This window comes from Lepidochelys olivacea (genome assembly GCF_965140295.1).
Source record: "Lepidochelys olivacea isolate rLepOli2 genome assembly, chromosome: 1".
NCBI lineage: Eukaryota > Metazoa > Chordata > Testudines > Cheloniidae > Lepidochelys > Lepidochelys olivacea.
Window position 1 is genome coordinate 192,761,936 of NC_140411.1, and position 21,031 is coordinate 192,782,966.

At 38.2% G+C, this 21,031-nt stretch overlaps 1 protein-coding gene across 3 annotated transcripts in view; it reads right to left on the reverse strand.

The window, feature by feature from the left end:
* Positions 1-21,031, reverse strand: part of EPHA3 (EPH receptor A3) — a 300,525-nt gene that overhangs the window by 56,202 nt on the left and 223,292 nt on the right. For 2 of the 3 annotated variants that reach the window (XM_084638603.1, XM_084638605.1), the window contains exons 6-10: positions 16,740-16,864; positions 12,058-12,220; positions 7,328-7,430; positions 6,791-6,858; positions 2,589-2,714 (exon numbers count right to left, since the gene is read on the reverse strand). In XM_084638603.1, coding sequence (XP_084494729.1) covers positions 2,589-2,714; positions 6,791-6,858; positions 7,328-7,430; positions 12,058-12,220; positions 16,740-16,864 — 585 coding nt within the window. The remainder of the gene's footprint in view (positions 1-2,588; positions 2,715-6,790; positions 6,859-7,327; positions 7,431-12,057; positions 12,221-16,739; positions 16,865-21,031) is intronic. The other variant, XM_084638604.1, reaches the window with a different exon arrangement.

Below are 21,031 nucleotides of genomic sequence, written 5' to 3' on the forward strand. Positions count from 1 at the left end.
AGGGCCTTAAAAAATAATTGAACTGTTTTAAATAAAGGAACAAATCTGGTAAAAACTTGAAACAAGGGTGGCTTAACTGGAATTTTCTGATGCTCAGCCTCTAACTCATATCCCTTATGTATTGTTTGAGGTTCCACTAGAGATATTTCCTTGTCATGCCAGAGTATATTTTCAAAGTAACATGGTTAAGGAGTGTCTTTCACTACTCCTTCCATTAAAGTCCCATGGCTAAAGCCCTGTGGAACAATTTAATTTTAAAATGTCAAGATTACCTCTCAGACTTTGTTGTCTACTTTTTAATTTCACGTTTAGAAGAAATTCCTGGTCAGTTCTGCTGCTTCTGAATGCAATGTCTTTATCACTTCACTCCTCTGTTCTTACCCGCATTTGTAAAGAAGGTGACTGACAGGCAGGGAAACACCAAGACATTGCCTCAAATAGCATTTAAAATAAAGCTAGAATGCTCCCCTCCACATATGGGAACAGAGAAGAGACTAGGGATGTGGCTGGAGGGAGTGCAAGCTTAATAGAAGATCCACCAGGGTATTTCATGGGATTGGGGTTCTATTAGAGCCATGCTGCCATGAGGCTAGTATGGGACCAGGGATACTAGAGGTAGCAGCGTGGCACAAGACCCCCACAGAACTCATCCATCTGTCAGCTCCTCTGAGATCAGTGTAGATCTCAAGGGATCTGCAGCTCTTCAGGGCCAAACTTATTGCCATTTCTACTGGGGTGGAATGAGAAAAGGAATTTCTTTTTTCTTTTTTTTTTACAGTCTCTCTTTCTTCTCCTTTGCAATACGTTTATTTTCAGGCTTCTCTGAATCAAATCTGTTCCCCCTCAATTTCATATGATATCTTTTTTAAAAACTGAGTTTACTGTTAAATCCCATATGCACCATAATAAAAATAAGTCATAACAATGAGCTATATATATGGCATACAATTGAATATCTTCTGCTTTTAAGATTTCTATGGTGCATGGAGCCTAATGTATTCGCTAGGAACCTTAAGGTTGTCTGGGATGACTGCGGGCAGCTGAACAGAAACAAAATTTGCTCCTGAATTTGGATTTTTTAAATCTCTCTTTCTCTTTCTGTCCCCCACCCCATGTTACCTCTACCACATCTGTGTGTAGTGTGCACACTGCAACACTGCCTTTGTTGAAAGATGATGGAGAACAGTGCACTCTTGTGGGACAAAATTAAAACTACCAGGGAACACAAATGTCACCATTGTGGAAAATAATCTGACTTTTTCACACTCACCCTGGCAGCAGCAAAATAATAATCATAATAATAAAATAATAATGATAATAATAAGGCACACCGTTTCTTTTAGGAGAGGCAGTGGTGAGGTGCACTGAATGCACTTGCTTAGCTTTTTTCTTAAAAAAGGAAAATCCTAACAAAGCTTTCATCATACAACAGAAGTCTGTTCTTTCTCAAATCTCCTCAAAATTTGAACGAGAACAGTAAAATATTAGGGGAAAAAGTCAGAAGGAAGTAATAAAATCAATCGTCAGAAAATATCTGGTAATTTTCAATGGATTAAAAATTGATTCTGATTCTCACACAAATGATTTCATTTAGGGGGAAAGCTAAGATGCTAAATTTCTGATATGACAAACCATGTTCTGTCATTGTACATAGAATCATAGAATATCAGGGTTGGAAGGGACCTCAGGAGGTCATCTAGTCCAACCCCCTGCTCAAAAGCAGGACCCATACCCAATTAAATCATCCCAGCCAGGGCTTTGTCAAGCCTGACCTTAAAAACTTCTAAGGAAGGAGATTCCATGAAGCAGTGAGTATCTATCATACAATGGGTTAGATGCTACATTGCAATAGGGATAATGTAATTCAGTGAGATATTCAGTAATTTTTTACTCTTGCTCTGAAATCCACCCATTTTTACTGTTTGTTTTTATTAAAACCAGAATTAATGGGCATCTGTACGGCTCAGACAATTGGTTATGGGGAAGAGAACCCTTCACTGCTAAATCACTAATTCAAATCCAAACCAGTGACCAAAATCGAACTAGTGACCAAAGGTCAAAGAAGTCTGATGGATGTTTGGTGACCTGTATGAAATAAGTTGGAGGTATCAGTCCAGTCCCAATAGTCACGTGCCCATATAACAAAACACACCTTTACAGTTAACACTGTTTCCCGTGGTGACAGATTCTAAAGGAGACTCAGGACTGAATGGGCACGGACTCTGAACTAGCCTTTCACTCTTTATGGTGCTTTCTCCAAAAGAGGGTGGAGTGCAGTTTTGGGAAAGGGATCACATTGTTGTCTGTGCTGTGCCTGCTCTGGAGAAAAATCTCAGATGTGTGTGTCCAGAATTGGCAATCCAGAACCTTTAGCATGCACTAAAGTCAGCTTGTTAACCTGTTCAACTTCATCTCAATAACTGTTTGCTTCTTGCTATGAAAAGAGAACGCTACAGTTACACTTTGCCGATACCTGTCAGAATGTGTCCAGGTATAATCCATTAATGTAAATGGCCATAAAGATTTAGAGTAATATACTGAGGAAATCACCTCATGTCTTTTAATTTGACATTAATTATGGCTGTTACCTGCTCCGACAACTTTGTCAATCGATATACTGGTAGCGTCTAGTTCCTTGGCAAATTCATGGACAGCCTGATTGGGGTCCTCATACGTATGCGGATCTACATAAGTTCTGAGACCTGGAAATTTTACTTTAAAAAAAAAAGAGAGAAAAAACATTACTTGGTGTTAATTACTCATACCTAGGAAACCAAATGAGAGAATAAACTGCAAGATATGAACCCAGCAAATCACTATAGCAATAAAAGGGCCCATTACTTCCTCAGATTGAACATGTGAAATGAGCTTCTTTTGCAGGTTTCTGAGATTTCAGGTATTAATAACATGGGCATGAACTTGAAACTCAGAAACAAATACACCTTTTCATGTCATTAATGCATTTATTTGTATGTAGATACCATCAGGTTTGAAAGGATGCTTTTAAACTCACCTGTACTTGATAAACTTGGTGGCTTTTTGAATATTAAAGCTCAATATCATCAAGTTTTCTCTCTCTTTAGATGCTTCTTTACACTTAAATTTTTGGGGGTAGCACCCAGAGGGAAGGCCTCAAATGCATATGATAATACTGCAGTGCAACATGAAGAGTTCTTTAAAAAAAAGATTCTACAGAACACTAACTTCAAACCTTTTACCTCTGAATATCCTCAGACTTCCAACTGGATGCATCCTAAAAGATGCAATGCATGAACAAAAGCTAAACACAGTGGAAATAATTAGCACTATATTAGGATAGTGGCAGATTGTTGTGATTATTTAGCTTTAGTGACAAATAATGCTGACACCAACATCATCATATCATTGCCTTCCGCAGTTTTCTGGTCTGTGGTTATCTGTTCATCCAGGGCGAGCAGTAGAATCAAATGAATGCTTGGGACTGTATGGCGTTTAGGGGCAAGTCACAAGTTGATCTCATTATTCTTTCCAGCAGTCGGGCGGGAGGGAGGGGAAACACATTCCAGATTCTCTCCCTCTCTCCCCCCGCCTCTGGCAATTATACTAGAGGAAAGCCATAGCCTTATTCTGCTTCCCCTGCCACTTAGTCATGGGCCGCTCCTGCTTGGGTCTGATAAATGAATACAGGGCCAGTTGTACAATTTAAGTAAGATGTTTCTTTAACAACAAGTAAAATAACCTACACACTCAGGAGTATCCTTTCCAAGTGTGGCCCCACAGATTGTGTTGAATATTGACCTGTGCTCCATTTAAAATATGCTTTGCAGTGGTTATGCAGAGAGAGAGGGAGAGGCAGAGGGAAACAGGGGTGGGGGAGGGAAAGAGACCTTTCCAACATCAGGTAGAATGTGGCATTATTTTAACATTAAGGCATTACAAATGTCATCTTGCAAGGCTTATGAAACATCAATTTTAAGAAGATTTATTGGCCTTGGAACTGACAGAGAAATTACAAAAATGAGTTCCCGCGCTAATTGCCTCTAAAACAATGCAAACTAAGAGTCATACTCTGAACAGAAGGGCTGTGTGTGTATATACTATTAAATGCTGAATGTGTTTCCCTAAAGGGTTTGATGATTAAAGAATCATTCACAAGTAAAACAAAAAGTAATTGGCCGTATATTGCTGTTGGTAAAAAAATCTTGTAAATGCTCCTTTCCGTCCAAGCTGAATGTATGTTACAGGCTCCCTCATACCCCCAATAAAAATAACAGTTGAAAGCTTCTGCATGATGGGGGGTTTGGCTGCTGATTTTTAATGCTGACCCCAGAGGTTCCCAAGATCAGTCAATGGTGAGGCAAGGAGAATAATCCCTTCACACCAATAATTAAGGGCAGCCCGTATAGTAACTGGGTTCTGTCATGAAAAACAGATAATAAACACATGCACATGTGTTAAGCTGTGCTACTTTACAGCTCATTCTGGGCAAACATAATAATTTACATTTCCATTTTACCAGCATGAACTGCCCTAAGGGTAGCAAAAGGTAGAAAGGGCCTAGCTAAAGAGGGCAAGGGGAGAGGATCTGAATAGGTGAAACATTTCTTGTCCTTTGAGGTACTATTATAGGATTTGTAATAAGGCTACAGGGAATAGTTCATGGCTGGAGCTTTTTTTTTTTTTTTTTAAGTAATTCAGAATTAACTGACTGAAATAGACCAGCTGCTGTATTTAAAATGCAGAAAGTTTATGACAGCCATGGAAGTTATTTTATCCTCTCGCAGTTAATACAAGAGAATTTTTGTTTCTTTGAGTAAGACTGTAAAATAGCAGAAAAAAATAAAGTTTCAACAGCCACATGCACACACACAAAAACAGCCTGACAGCTATAATATGTGTGTATAATCAGTTACTCCTTTTAGGATATTTCTCAGTAAATTTATCAAAACTCAGAATACGTGACCTATTGGATTCTCACCATATCCTCAGGATCAGCATGACACTACTCAGAACACAGTACATAGATAGACAAAGCCAAATTTAAAGCAGTATAATCCACAGGAATTTAAGTGCACTGACAAGTTTAAGAATAGTGATTGTGACATTCCATTGTGGGGGGGTAGGGAGAGCAAACCCTGACCTGTTATTTGTCCATGACACTTTTAGTTAATGGTGGTTTTTATTTTATAACCTAATTAAATTTGAGTGATGAAGCATTAATGTTATGGGACACATACAACTATATAGATTGTTTTAGCCTAGTTTGTTAGCTGTCAACATGCAGCACTAAACAATCTGATATCACAGCCTGTGTGTTCCAGGAAATGGGGCAGGAGGCAGAGACAGAAAGAGAGAGAGAGCGTGACTGTGTGCGATTATTGGAGAAGAGATGGCTCCAGACAAAAAGTATAATATGAACTTCCAAGCATCAAAGGCCCCATTGTGACTGTAATTAGGAAGCAGTTCTAATTTCCAGGTAGTGCAAGGGAACTCTACTGTGGGAAAAGGTAATTTAATTTTTACTTGGGATACTACTACCTACTACACCAAACCACTGTCTTGCGAAGATGGTAATGTCACTGCTATGTGCAAAAGGGTACATAAAGAGAAAAGCCATTCAGCCATAAACTAAAATAACCTTAAATGGCAATTTACTACACAATATAAATACAAGATACCATATTCTTTATAGTGCTGTGTAGGGGCCTTCATTTGTAGATGAAGCTGTTTAAAAACAGACTATGCACTTATTCTCAGAATGGACTAAGTGCATGAGAAACTGAAACTGTTTATGAATTGTGGCTTCAAAAAACACGTTCTTTTCTGCCAGAATCTTAAACACTTGAGTAATTAGCTTTAAGATGGGTTTCAGAGTAACAGCCGTGTTAGTCTGTATTCGCAAAAAGAAAAGGAGTACTTGTGGCACCTTAGAGACTAATCAATTTATTTGAGCATAAGCTTTCGTGAGCTACAGCTCAAGCTTATGCTCAAATAAATTGGTTAGTCTCTAAGGTGCCACAAGTACTCCTTTTCTTTTAGCTTTAAGATGTTACAAGCATGTCCAAAACAGGCCTAAGACCAGGCAAGATCTTGTATCTTTATAAATCACTATTTGGTGATTGTAAAATAAGGCCCTGATCTAAAGACTATTGAGATCAATGGAAAGACTCCCATTCTCTTCAATAGGCTTTGGATCAAGCCCTAAGAGAGCACAACTAAATGCTTCACTCTTGTCAGCTGGCTTCCATGCATTAAGACATTACACAGAACATGTTCTTTAAGCACAGTGAAATTTGTAAATGACAGCACACTTAGTAGACTTTCCTGTCTTCAGAAACTACTCCAAAATCTCTTTCAATAAATTGAACCTAATTCAAATGGAAGTTTATTAGCAGACCAATTTTGTCAAGCAAACTGTTTTTGTTGGTCAAGATAGGATTCACTGATTTTGTTTTTTGCTTAGGAAAAAATGTTATTTAGATTTCACCAGTGGTTAATAATAAGGCAGTTGAAGCTATGCTTCGCATTTCAGTAATGCACAGCTTAATCAATGTAGTATTATTAATCATATGTATCATTTGAGAACAGCCAACACTATTTTGTTCATTACTAATCTGACCCTGGAGGAAAGAGGTTGAAACAAAGATTAATTAGTGGGGAGAACTCTTCTCCACAAAAAAAAAAAAAAAAAAATCTCTCCTCCCAATTTCATTTCAGTTTATTAGTTTCCTTTTTATTTAACCTGAAAAACATCAGTTGTCTTTGGGATTCACTTAGTAAAACAGGAAATTATAAGTCTTCAGTAACTTACAATGTCCGTTACCAAAATGCAGCCTCTTCTCATCAGCACCATGTTTAGATTTGTTATAGCCACAGAATCTACAAGCAACAGAGAAAAAATGAAGAAACATATACAAGTTTATATGCTAATTGCATATGGAAACAGAATAAAATGGTTTCCCCAAACAATTAAATGGCTGTTTGAAAGCTTAATGATATTTACATTCTCTGTACCCTACAGAGGCAAGCTATGTTCTCAGGGAATTCAAGGAAATTGACTAACGAGAGGATTTGTTGATTTTTGGCCCCTACAATTTAGTTCTACAATTGCCTAAGAATGTGTCTGTAGCATTTTTTAACTACTATATGATTGGTGCTGCTGTTGTTAGCAGGCTCATTACAGAGTATGCAACAGTGCTCTGAGCTGGGAGGCTGCACACGAGGGGAAGATGAAGTCCAACTATTTTAATGCCTGACAGCATTTGATTGACTGTGCTCATCAAGTCCCCATGGCAGATGATGGAAAATGGAAATAGGTGTAAATGTGTAAGACAGATGATGAACTAACCTCCCAATCAGGACGTACACCACGACTGTGAGGAGAATAATTGCTACTGCAGCTGAAATGGCAATCATTACAACCTGGCTATTTTCACTGGAGATGGAGAATGCTGGAAAGTTAAAAAATAATGCAAATAAAATAAAACAAAATGGCATTAAACACATTACAGCATACAAACCCTGGGCAGCTAATAAATTAGGTAACCACTGCTTTGTTCTGAACTTTGAAAACATCTTCCTGCCCTATTCTTAAGTAATTCTTCATTATATACAAACATATGGAGAGACAGGGAAAGTTTCCCCTCATTGCCTTGCCAGTTTGCAAAGGTTTTTGCTGATAATAATTATTGTTGTTATTGTTATGGAAGCTGCCATGGCTAATATCTATGATTGTCATTCCCGAGGAAGGATGACATTTTTAGGGAAGAAGTCCAAGCAAGTCAATATCTATCATTATTATTTACACTTCTATAAGATATTGTAGCTGAGGATCTCAAAGGGCTTTGGTGAGCTAAGCCCCATAATATCCTTGTGAGGCAAGGGATTATTATCCTAATTTTACATTTGGGAAGAAACCGGATGGGAAAAATGCCTCTTCAGAATTGGGGCAACAAGTTTGTGGGCTGTTGAGCAGAGGGAAATGGAGAAAAGGAGCTCCAAGATGGTAAGAATCTATAAACGAATTCAGGGAAGCAACTCACTATGAGGTTCAATGGGGAAGAACTCCTCAGTGATGGCTCAGTCTCCACATGGAAAGAAGTCACTATGCATTATGGGTATGACCTACCTCATGTTCCACAGATTAGAGACATACAACAGGGCTTGTGTGGCCTTGGTAGCCTAGTAATTGTGATCAAACTTTGGGAAGATTTCATATCTACCCATATAAAATGTATAGCTATTACGGTGATATATATTTATAGTTGTGGCCTGTCATCTTTTCTCCAAAGGTATTGGTCAGCTTCCTTCTATTTATCTTACAGTGGCATCTTCAAAGTGTATATATTTTAATCATGTTAAAAACAACCTAAAATGAACAGAAGTGATCTTTTCCCCCTTATCATTGCTACCATTAATGACTTTTCCTAGGTACTCCTGGTTTGTCCGTTATTCTAAAAGCTGAAAGTCACCACAATAATCATTTGAAACTAAGTGATTTTAAAATAAGGAGCTCAGTTATTTCCCAGAATAAGAGCTGGGTGAAAAAACAGCTCACATACCTCAAACATTCAAACATGTCAAGTGCAAGACCATTTGGCTTCTTGCTAAATTTCTGTGTTTATTTTTAGGACATTGTCGTCTCTGAACAGAATGCTTCTTAAACCTCAGACTCTCAATCCTTATTACAAGTCCATAAGTAAAATTTACCACTACAGTATCTGTGGTATAATCTTGTGTTATGCCTTTGGAATCCTCCCCCCACAACACACACCTCCAAATTCACAGGTATGGCAAATTAATCATGGCTGAACGCTGGATAGGATTATATTTAGAGAGCTGAAATTTTCCCCCCAAAATTTCATGCATACTGTAGCGGGGAAGTCTCTGGCCCAGATGTTCAAACCTGGAATCCAATGTGTAGGCACCTACATCCATATTTAGGCACCAAAATAAACAATCTAACTTTTAGAGTTAGTGGGCACCTGCAGCTCCTAGTAGAGAAAATGTCAGCTTTAATATCTAGGGTGAACAAAGGCAGTGATAGAGCTAAAATTTGGATGGGTAGCTCTAACAAATGTCTTTTGAAAGTCACTATAAAACACAGAGAGAATAGAGGCCCCAGTTTAACAGAGCGCTCGAGCACATGCTTAACTTCTCTAGTGCCCCAACTACAAATAAAGGGCTCATACCTGCAAATGTTTACTTATTTCAGTAGTCCTTACATTAACTGTGCCAATGACTTCAGTCAGGATACTTATGTGAGTAAAAGTGTGCGGGATACAACCCCACAAGAGAAGAGTTAATTCATTAAATTGGATTATGTTATTACATTACTGTAAAAACAATTTAATTTCTCTTGGAACTTCTTACACTGGATGTTTGTTTTATGCTCAGAGGGTGTAATTTTCCCCTGTGCACAGGCCCAGTATAAGGTCTGTGCACTACTTTGCTCCCATGTATATCATGCATTGATTGGCCTGGAATAGGTACTCTGCACTCTGCAGGAAGGGTGACCATTCTGAAAGCATTTTCATTCCATTCACAGACTGAAATTTTATTTTGCAAAACTTTCAGCTGGATTTTTTTTAATAAGCTTTTTTTGGGGGGGGGGGGAGAGGCGGGGGTTTAACTATTTGAAATTCATCATTTCTGAAAAAAATCCACCCCGTTAGTAAGCTGACTAGTCAAAACTTGCAAGGCAAAACACCCTGGGAAATGATCAGTGGAAAATGGCCATATTGCCTGAAAGGGCCACATAACAGATGACAAATGACAAACAAAAATTGACAATTGGGCTAAGGAAAACCAAGCTAAACTTTTCTTCTAAAGTTACTGTAAAAAAAAAAAAAGGAACAGTTCTTTTAAAAAAAGAAAAGAAAATCATTTGGCAAAAAGTTTCATGTTCAAATAAAGCCCATTTATTACTTTTCCCCGACACCCATCTCTAGTTGTGCAGATCAAAGTGTTTTTCCAAGCAAAAATGAAGGGGTATTCGCAGTTCAATTTTCAAACATGGAAGAGTGCTGCACTGAAATAGAGCATTCTAAGTCCCCGAATAGGTAATTTTGCTCATGCAAAGAGTCTCATTGTGACTCACTGCAGACTATTCATGTGTGCAAAGGTAAACTGGTATTACTCATGTGACCAAAGTTATGCATGTGCATAAATGTTTGCTTGACTGGGGCCTAAGTATCTAAGGTCTCGATTCGGCATTGACTTCAATGGAATAACTTGTTTTTAATGTGAGATACATACTTAGTACTCTGCTGAATCAGCATCTAAACGTACATCTTGTGTGCCTACATACTGATCTAAGGCCAAGTCTACACTATAAACTTACATCAGTATAACTATGTTGTTTAGGGGTGTGAAAAATCCACCCCCCGAGTGAACCAGTGATACCAACCTAACCCACCGTGTAGACAGTGCTATGTCGACGGGAGGGGTTCTCCCTTCAACATAGCTACTGACTCTCAGCCTTAATTTACACTACAAAGTGAGGTCGATGTAAGCTGCCTTACATCGACCTAACACTGCAATTGTCTACATGAAAATGTAGCTCCCACCAATGTAACTTGTCCACTGCACTGACTTAATTCCACCTGCATGAGAGTCACGGCACTTAAGTCGATGCAATTAGGTCAATGCAGCGTCAGTGCCTTTCAGAATCCATTCCACAATGCCCCCACTAAGAGTTAAATCAGTGCAAGTGCTCCTGGCGAGGACGTGTACCGCCAGCACAAGAAGCGTAATGTGGACATGCAAAAGCAATTAAATTACTGCAGTGGCTGTATGTTGCCTGAACTTAGATCAACTTAATTTTGCAGCATAGACTTTCCCTCCTGGAGGTGGATTAACTACACCAACAGGAGAAACGCTGCCATCGGCATAGTAGCACCACTACAGCGTTTTAAGTGTAGACCAGCCCTTAGAATTGAAATGTAATATTTGGACAGGTTACTGACCCTCTATTTGAAAACTGGGCCCAAAGTTTCCTTAGAGGAGAAACATCAGGAAAGGTACACTGGACACCATAACTTTCAGGGTTTCTTTTAAAAACATCTCAAAGTCTTTAAAATTGCTCTTTCTAACTTCAGATAGGACCAGCTCTTTCAGTGCTAAAGGGACAAATAAAATAATCACTCAACGTTGTACTTCTATGGTAGCTCCATCTAAAATACTCAAAGTGTTTCATAAAGGCTAATGATTAAGCCTCTGTTGTAACAACCAGGCAAGGTACAAACAAACTTCAACAAGACTTTATTTTTAAAGTGGAAACCTCTTTACCAAGCTGCTGCTGCACCCTCGGTAACTCTCACTCAGCCTCCTCAACCCCGCCCCCTTCCTGTTTCCTGTCCTTTCAGACTCCCAACAGCCAGTGCTCCCAGTTCTAAACATCTAAACACCACAGCCTCATATTGCAACTGTCAGGTGGATAAGTATTGTCTCAACCTTATAAAAGAGAAAACTGAGTCACAGCATTAAATGACTTGCTTAAGGGTCACACAGAAATTTAGTGGCAGATATGGGAATAGAACCTCGATTGTCTAAATCCAGCCCTGGGGTTTAAGTGAAACACCATCCTTCTTCTCCTGATTATACTAAATTCACCTCATGGCTACTTAAGGCAAGCAGCTATGCTCTGCGGTGATGAGGAGAATTATGCACTGATTTATGGGAATAGAGGAAAAATGAGACCCTCATTCTCTTGGAGCACAGACTTTTTACAGTTCGCAGAGTGAGGCAACAAGCTTGGAATATTGTGACATTATTGTTACCGTATCAGACTTCCTTTCTCAGCAGGAGCTGCCATCGAGCATAGGATCATATTAATTCTGGAAACAGGAATAAGATAGGACAGGGAATGGAAGAAAATATCACCTGTGCTATTTTCAGTATACTCCTCACAGCATATTTCAATTTTAATGATAAACTATAAAATTATAAAGTAATAGTGCCCAAAGAGACACATAATAAATAGTTACAAATCACATATGCTAAACCAAACTAGGGAGGGAACGAAGCTAGCCATTATTGGGCAGGAAAATACTTAAAGTCATTTGAAATAATACATACAATCTGGACTGGTTTCAAACTCAAACTTGCGGCTGTTTGTTCCGTATCCAGCTGCTGTCCGGGCTCGGATTTGGAAGACGTAGGTGGTATCAGGTTTGAGGCCACTGATGGTAACGTTGGTGCCTCTCGCTCTCAGAATAGTATAACTTGTCTCTTGTTCCTGCTTTGGGGAAAGAAAACTGCTACATTAAAACACAACGTTCTGCAAATCAATTAAAGCAACACCGTATTTACTACAATATTACCCGGATAGCATTGTCAGGTTTTTTCAGTACTAACAATTACGAACTAAGTAAACTTTGTGCAGCCATGCAATTTAAATCATCATGGATCTGCAGATGAGCAAGAATCTCAAATCATTAGGGATTCTTTTACCTGGTACTATATATTCTATTTATGAGACATTTTATTTAACATTTTGCTATCGCTTCGCCTATACTATTCACTTGTACTGTTACATGAAAATGACAATAAAAACGTTACTTAAAACCCATAAAACCTAGCAACTCCAACTGCACCAAATTAGAAGCCAATTTAAGCCCATTTAAAACCTTTAGTGCCTTGCAGCCCTATAGCTTTGGCTCAGCTTTCACTGCTATATGTTTTACAAGTCATTTTTTACCTTTATAGCAATAAGAATACTACTAAGGAACTTTACCTTAGTTTTACACACAGGTTAATAAGAACTATATGGCACTTAAATTCTGGGCCTGATCTTGCAGTCCTCTCTCATGCCAAAACACTCTAAAGGCAGTGGAGGCTTTGCCTGAGTGAATTCTGGGCTGTAAGAATCAGAGAGGTAAGATGTATCCACTCTTTTTCCTCTTTGCCAAAGAATAATGTGTAATATCCATATCTAGCTATCTATATGTGCGTATATATACATTTGTGTGTATACATACACATATACACACACAAAAAGCACTGTGTCAGAAACCCCCCCTCCCACTAATCTCTATATTAGTGTTTTATTTATTTATTTTTATGACAGAGTGTTTTGTATGTAAAAATTGACAACTTAGTGAGTTTGGGCACATTTTATACCTTGCAAAAAGTTAATTCTGCTAAGAAAATGACTCAGACCCACCTGTAACCATATAGTCCAATGATTTAAACACTTGCTGCTTTATATTGTTTGTAGTTCTAAGGCTGTGCTGTGCTAAAACAGTGTTTTTGGCTTCCTAAAAATGACAGCTGGTTCCCACCTCAGGAAAAGCCTGGACAGAAGCCATACATATGGGAAGCTGTGAGGAACTCAACTGCTTTCGATCACAGAGATTCATGTGAACTTCCTTTTTAGTTTGTTTCAAAAGTTGCTTTATTGCTTGGAAGACTTCAAACTCAAAGCAAAACTCTGCTGGGTTCACTGAGTTTTGCCAGCTGAACTGAATTTCAGGTGCGTGTTGAGAGTAGGCATACTCACCTAGCTTTGCATTTCCTGTAAAGTTCACAGAGCATTAACATGAGTTTGGAAGGTACTATATATACCCATGAAAGTACTAAATGGAGTACTGAAGTATCAATACTGATCTTGGAAACTACCCTACATACTCTCAGGGCCAAGGCATATTTATTTTACTCACGTGAATACTTCTATTAACTAGGGTTGCCGTAGAGCATATTTACACGACTTTGTAAACCCAGGTCTGTGAGACCCGAGCTTGTGGTCCTGCCGTTTCCAAGCCTGTGCTTGAGTGTCCATACCACATTTGAAACCTGGTTTTATATTTGCTGGGCCCAGGTCTCAGAGTTGTACAAATGTCCATATTGCATTACGCAGACCTATCTCAGGTCTGCGGCTTGAGCTGCGTCCAAACTGCAAAATGTCAGGGCTTGGACCCAAGTCACAGCGGGACATGGCCTCTGATCCACCCTCCACCCCCTACTCCCCTAGGACCTGAGTCAAACTGATTTGTGTGGACTGAAGGGGGCTTGGTTTCAAACGCGAGTGTGAGCCCAAGCTTAATGTGAAGTGTAGACACACCTTAAAGACTCAAATCCCAATTCACAAAAGTACCGAAGCATGAACCAAACATTAAGCATGTGAGTGATCTCATTGACATCAATAAGACTACTCACATAAAGTACCTTCCAGAATCAGGGTCTTAAACAGGACTCATTGTGAGTGAAAATTGGACTAGATTTATCCCTGAAAAATTATCTACAAAAGCCTCTCTCATGGTCCACTTGCTTTCAGACTAAGAATGAAAAAGAAATCTGTAATTCATTTTATCTGGAACTTCTGCCCCTCTTAACAAAATAAAGCTTTTAATTCAATGTTTAAATATACAGACAAAAAAATCAAATACCATATGATATGTGTATATCTAGTTTGAATGGATAGTCAGTTTGATATGATTTTAGGTTATTTTTATGCAGTGCAAACATATCCTTATGCATCCATGCACCTTAGAAGAGAACACATGGTCATGGCTGTAGCCATTAATACCACCCAATGTTACTCAGTAAATAAATGTTCAAAACTGTGATATGGTGGATATTATAGTATCTTAGTTTATGGTAAACTGCACATGTTTTATATGTCAATTTTTATGTTAATCGTAATCAAATCAGCATTACACCACACACAAGCCTTAGTTTATCTTCCATGTGGGAGGAAGTAGAACTTCAGAGATATTGCACTCTATTCACCACAAGCAGCAAGAATATACAAAAAGAAAAGAGAGTCTTTGCCAGGCAGAACTTCAACCAAACACTCAGTATGTTGATGAATTAAAAACTTGACCCGCAAAGTGTATTCTACATAACCATTTCCTCATAGTATACCTGATACCATCTTTAATGGTGAGAAAATCCTGCTGCTGTTAGTATTTCATGTGCAATGAAAATTGTGCAATTTTAATCTATATTTTATTGACGGTACTTCAGCTAAGTTTAACATTTTTAGTGGCAACATTTGTGAGAGTGAAGACTATGTTCTTTTTTCATATACATAGTCTTTATACTGTATTAGAAGGAATTCTTATGTAACTGTTGTGGGTAGCACACATAAGGAACAAAGAAGTTGAAACCTCTTCAAAAGCAATATATAAGTGCAATAATATTTCCTCTTAATCTAGAATCTAAACTGTACACTAATATTACAACACTCAGAAAATTCACATCGCATACCTGACCTAGCCCCAAAAATGAGGGAGCTGGAATTTGAATGTGACTTAAATCCGACTGTATATAGCTTGCTCTCTACCCTCAAGATCACAAACAGCTTTCTTGTTCTTTATCTTTTCTTTTTTAAAATTAATCTGCTGCACAAATGGCAATATCACTGTTGGGGGCACATCTATCTTAATCTAGTGAAACTGCTATTAAAACCTAGTTGCCATATATATCAATGGTACTTCTGGGTACATTCTCAAAACAGTGTGCAAGTCATTATGACCAGCCATTGTGTACCATATACATATGTTTACCCATGTGGAAAAAGGTTGCAAATTTTCTCCCCAAATAATTTTAATAACCAGACAGTTGGTTTGGAAGATATCAATATATGCTCAGGTTCTATATATTTGTACATCAAAATAGGGCACCCTTAAGACCTAGAGTGGCAAACTTTTAATAAAAGTGAGTAGACATATTGACTCAGAAGATCTATTTGCATGTATGAGTAATTGTGAAAGTAAGGATTTGTAGGATTGGACCTTTAGGCCACAATTCAGCAAAGAATTTAAGCATGTGCTTAACATTAAGCACATGTATCTTTCCACTGACTACAATGGGACTACTCACATGTTTAAAGTCAAGAACATGCTTAAGTGCTTTGCGGAACTGGGGCTTTATTTTGTACTCCTCCCGTAGCTGTGTTGGTTTTACAATGTCAATAATGGGGGAAAGTGGTAAAAATTCACTTGTGTAGGCAGCTTGCCAAAAGCTAAGTATTTGTAGAGACAAGCCCTTTGTTTAATTCACTTGAATTAAACTAATTCAGAATAAGGTATTCTTTTTTTTGGAATAAGAGTGACCACACATGAAGTTAATCAGGAAGAGTTATTCAGATTTAAATCTACACCCTTCTTTATTCCAGATAAATTTGCATGTGTGGACAAGCCCTGAGACTTCATTATCTTTACAAAATATACGAGGTATCGACAAACCACTTAAAATATAATACTATTGTCAAAATAAAGTGAAGTATATTTAGTGGTGCACTTCCCTAGTTTTATTTCCTTCCTTTGCATGCATTCATTTATTCCCTAATTAGCAAAATTCAGTCATTCACAATGGGTCTATCAGTCTTTACAGTGCATTACTGGAGTGATGTAAATTGTAAACAAGACACTAAACAGAGAAATCTAATCCCTCTCAATTCGCTTTTGTGAAAATATTGTTTATGCTGCACTGAAACACCAGCTCATTAGTACATGCTTATTTGAAACATAATATATTTGAGTAAACACAACTGAGAAGAAAAAGGCTGCTTTACATTTCACCTGTTTTAATTTCTACACTAATTTTGGAGCATTCTGACATGAATTTGATGCACAACTCTACTTACCAACTTTTTTCAGATTCTCAGCGTATTCTCCCTATTATTATTAAATTGAACAGTGTCAATATTTAGTTGCTACTGAGAGTGAGTGAATGGGTGCATCCTCCCAGCTTTCGTGAAGGGAAGAAGAAATGATTTCATTACACACACCTCCCCTTCAATCCTTTCCTCCCACCTTTTCGTAGTACTTGACCTCGTAGTCCAAGATGATGCCGTTAGGCTGCTCGGGTTCTTGCCAAGACAGAGAGACACTATTTCGGGATGTCCGGTCTTTCCTAATTATTGTGATGGGGGACGGGGCTGTATGGAGAAGAAGGTAGGGGAGAGAGAAAAAGCAAATGGAGTTTATCACTGTTCTAATCCTTGGCAAGGAGGTATTGTTTCCATTTAAAAGACTCCTGAGTATAGGCCTGGCCCTGTATCAACACTCAGCAGCTGGATTATAGTCTTGGTACACATGTCTTGAAGCATACTGGCCTGAAGGAAAGTGAGCTGAGACTTTCTGTTACTGGTGGACTAGTGGCAAGACAGCAGATGTTTTCAATCTGCTACTATAATGTAAGCAATAAAATACATCTGATATATTAAAAAAAAAACAAATAATGGTACTACCTATTTGTTATAATGTTGCAGCATTATTATTACCAGGCTCAGCAGTTCATTGATAACGTTTTCATATGCAAGGATACTACAGGACTGGAATACATTACATACAAGGAGTCTCATGGTATCCATAGTTAATAGTAATCAGCAGCATATTGCAGAATACATCCTTTTTTATGAGAGTATTTGGTAAGGATTCCCCTGATGCAAATTGTTCCTACATACATCGCATTTCCTTTACAGTGTTCCTTTTAAAATAAAAAATCTAAAATGCAAAGTACATGTGATTTAACTTACACTGCCAGTAATTTTATTTCTGAGATACATTAATCACAAGTATGGATGACAAGCTATAGCATGCCACCCACTAACCCACCATCCAAAACCTGGAAGTACTAGAGGTCTGACAGTAAAAATCCTGATCTCATGAGATTTCCAACATAAAAAATTTCAATTAAGCTTCAGACCACCACTTTTTGGAATCTTTTCCAAACCAGCACTGAAATCCTGGAATCTTGAAATCTAAGGCAAAGCTTCCATTTACTTCACTGGATCCATTCTTTCAAAGATTGGCCATCATCAGTTAGGAGAGGTAACTCAGCAACTATGATATTTTTGCTGTTGGTAGATTTGTTAGTTTCAGGTTTCAGAGTAACAGCCTTGTTAGTCTGTATTCGCAAGAAGAAAAGGAGTACTTGTGGCACCTTAGAGACTAACCAATTTATTTGAGCATGAGCTTCCGATGAAGTGAGCTGTAGCTCACGAAAGCTCATGCTCAAATAAATTGGTTAGTCTCTAAGGTGCCACAAGTACTCCTTTTCTTTTTGTTAGTTTCAGCTATTATCCATTCCCAAGTATTAGCATAGTGCTGTTATGTTTGGATTTCCAGTGCTGCAGGAGAATTTCTAAATGCCAGACAGATTGTTCTCATAAAAATTAAATAAATAAATACATAAATAAATCAAACCCACATTTCTAATCATACTTGATTTTGCTAAATTCTTTAAAGGACTGGAACATTGAAAAAATATATCCACCTCAGACAAATGTATGTACTCTATATACTGTATTTTTATATTCAACCCCGTTCTTTGCAATATACTCCCTAACAACATTTGCATTTCAGAAATACTCTATTTTCATTCAAATCTAAGTAAACCTTTATCTTGCAGTAGTTATGCTATTAATGAATCTAGAGTTCTGGGCCCGGGGCGGGGGGGTCTAACTTAATTTTACTTACACTGACCAGATCTACAAGCTCATTGTGCTTGTTAAAAAGCATTAAGTGAGGTATATAGGGTTGGTTTGTAATGTGTATCCTTGAATAATTCCATACTTTCATAAGTATAGGCCACTGCTAGAGGCAAAGTATCAGCCTTTTGGACTGTTGTAGTATAGCAAGTGCTCTGTTAAGTCAACCCCTCCTGCTTGCTGCTTTTATGCCCTTGTAAGTCATTTTTATGCCCTTCTAATTCATGGTATTTGTCATTTTTGTATTTCAATAGCATATACAACCCAGTATCCCATCTGTAATGTTTCCCATTAACACTCACAAAAATATTAATAATTAATAAATGATTAACAGAAATGGTTTTTCTCTAATAAATTACATAAGATTTACTATAATGTTTTGTTGAGACAAACCTAAATAATCGTATGTACTTCAGTGCGGTGTTAAGGCTTTCTTATAATAGTGTGTTAGTTATTTTAAACTTATTTATACATCTCTATGGATGTTACAAGTAACACATCTCACACCAGTTTATTAGAAAAGCGTTTGCTATGCATTTATCAATAGCAATTTATAAGTATACAGCTCTCTATCCTATGGATCTGGAAGAACCTTAGAAACTATATATACATAGCAGTTAACTGGTACATGCACTGGTACTTGTGTGGAATAGATGGGAGGCGAAATTTTGAATCACAGCAAAAATACAGTTAGACAAACTTCTTTGACAGGGTAACAGGCCTTGTGGATAAGGGGAATGCAGTGGCTGTGGTGTATCTTGACTTTAATAAGGTTTTTGATACTGTCTCACATGACCTTCTCAAAAACAAACTAGGGAAATACAACCTAAATGGAGCTACTATAAGGTGGGTGCATAACTGGTTAGAAAATCGTTCCCAGAGAGTAGTTATCAGTGGTTCACAGTCAAGCTGGAAGGGCATAACGAGTGGGGTCCCACAGGGATCAGTTCTGGGTCCAGTTCTGTTCAATATCTTCACCAATGATTTAGATAATGGCATAGAGAGTACACCTATAGAGTTTGCGGACGATACCAAGCTGGGAGGGGTTGCAAATGCTTTGGAGGATAGGATTACAATTCAAAATGTTCTGGACAAACTGGAGAAATGGCCTGAAATAAATAGGATGAAATTCAATAAGGACAAATGCAAAGTACTCCATTTAGGAAGGAACAATCAGTTGCACACATACAAAATGGGAAATGACTGCCTAGGAAGGAGTACTGCAGAAAGGGATCTGGAGGTCATAGTGGACCACAAGCTAAATATGAGTCAACAGTGTAACACAGTTGCAAAAAAAGCAAACATCATTCTGGGATGTATCAGCAGGCGTGTTGTAAGCCAGACATGAGAAGTAATTCTTCCGTTCTACTCTGTGCTGATAAGGCCTCAACTGGAGTATTGTGTCCAGTTCTGGACACCACATTTCAGGAAAGATGTGGACAAATTGGAGAAAGTCCAGAGAAGAGCAACAAAAATGATTAGAGGTCTAGAAAACATGAAAAAAATGGGTTTGTTTAGTCTGGAGAAGAGAAGACTGAGAGGGGACATAACAGTTTTCAGTTACACAAAAGGTTGTTACAAGAAGGAGGGAGAAAAATTGTTCTTCTTAACCTCTGAAGATAGGACAAGCAATGGGCTTAAATTGCAGCAAGAGTGGTTTAGGTTGGACAAATTGCAAATTTTTAAGAGCACGTTGGGAAAACACCTGTCAGGGATGGTATCATAAATATAAAGGGAAGGGTAACCACCTTTCTGTCCACAGTGCTATAAAATCTCTCCTGGCCAGAAGCAAAACCCTTTCACCTGTGAAGGGTTAAGAAGCTAAGATAACCTCACTGGCACCTGACCAAAATGACCAATGAGGAGACAAGATACTTTCAAAGCTGGAGGAGGTGGAACAAAGGGTCTGTCTGTCTGTGTGATGCTTTTGCCAGGAACAGATCAGGAATGCAGCTCAGAACTGTAAAAAGTTAGTAAGTAATCTAGCTAGAAATGCATTAGATTTCTTTTGTTTAATGGCTGATAAAATAGCTGTGCTGAATGGAATGTATATTCCTGTTTTTGTGTCTTTTTGTAACTTAAGGTTTTGCCTAGAGGGATTCTCTATGTTTTGAATCTGATTACCCTGTAAGGTATTTACCATCCTGATTTTTACAGAGGTGATTCTTTTACTTTTTCTTTAATTAAAGTCTTCTTTTAAGAACCTGATTGCTTTTTTATTGTTCTTAAGTTCCAAGGGTTTGGGTCTGTGTTCACCTGTACAAATTGGTGAGGATTTTTATTAAGCCTTCCCCAGGAAAGGGGGTGTACGGCTTGGGGGGATATTTTGGGGGGAAGACATCTCCAAGCGGGTTCTTTCCCTGTTCTTTGTTTAACACGCTTGGTGGTGGCAGCATAGGATTCAAGGACAAGGCAAAGTTTGTACCTTGAGGAAATTTTTAACCTAAGCTGGTAAGAATAAGCTTAGGGGGTCTTTCATGCAGGTCCCCACATCTGTACCCTAGAGTTCAGAGTGGGGAAGGAACCTTGACAGATGGTCTAGATAATTTAGTCCTGCCTTGAGTGCAGCGGCCTGGATTAGATGACCTCTTGAGGTCCCTTCCAGTTCTATGA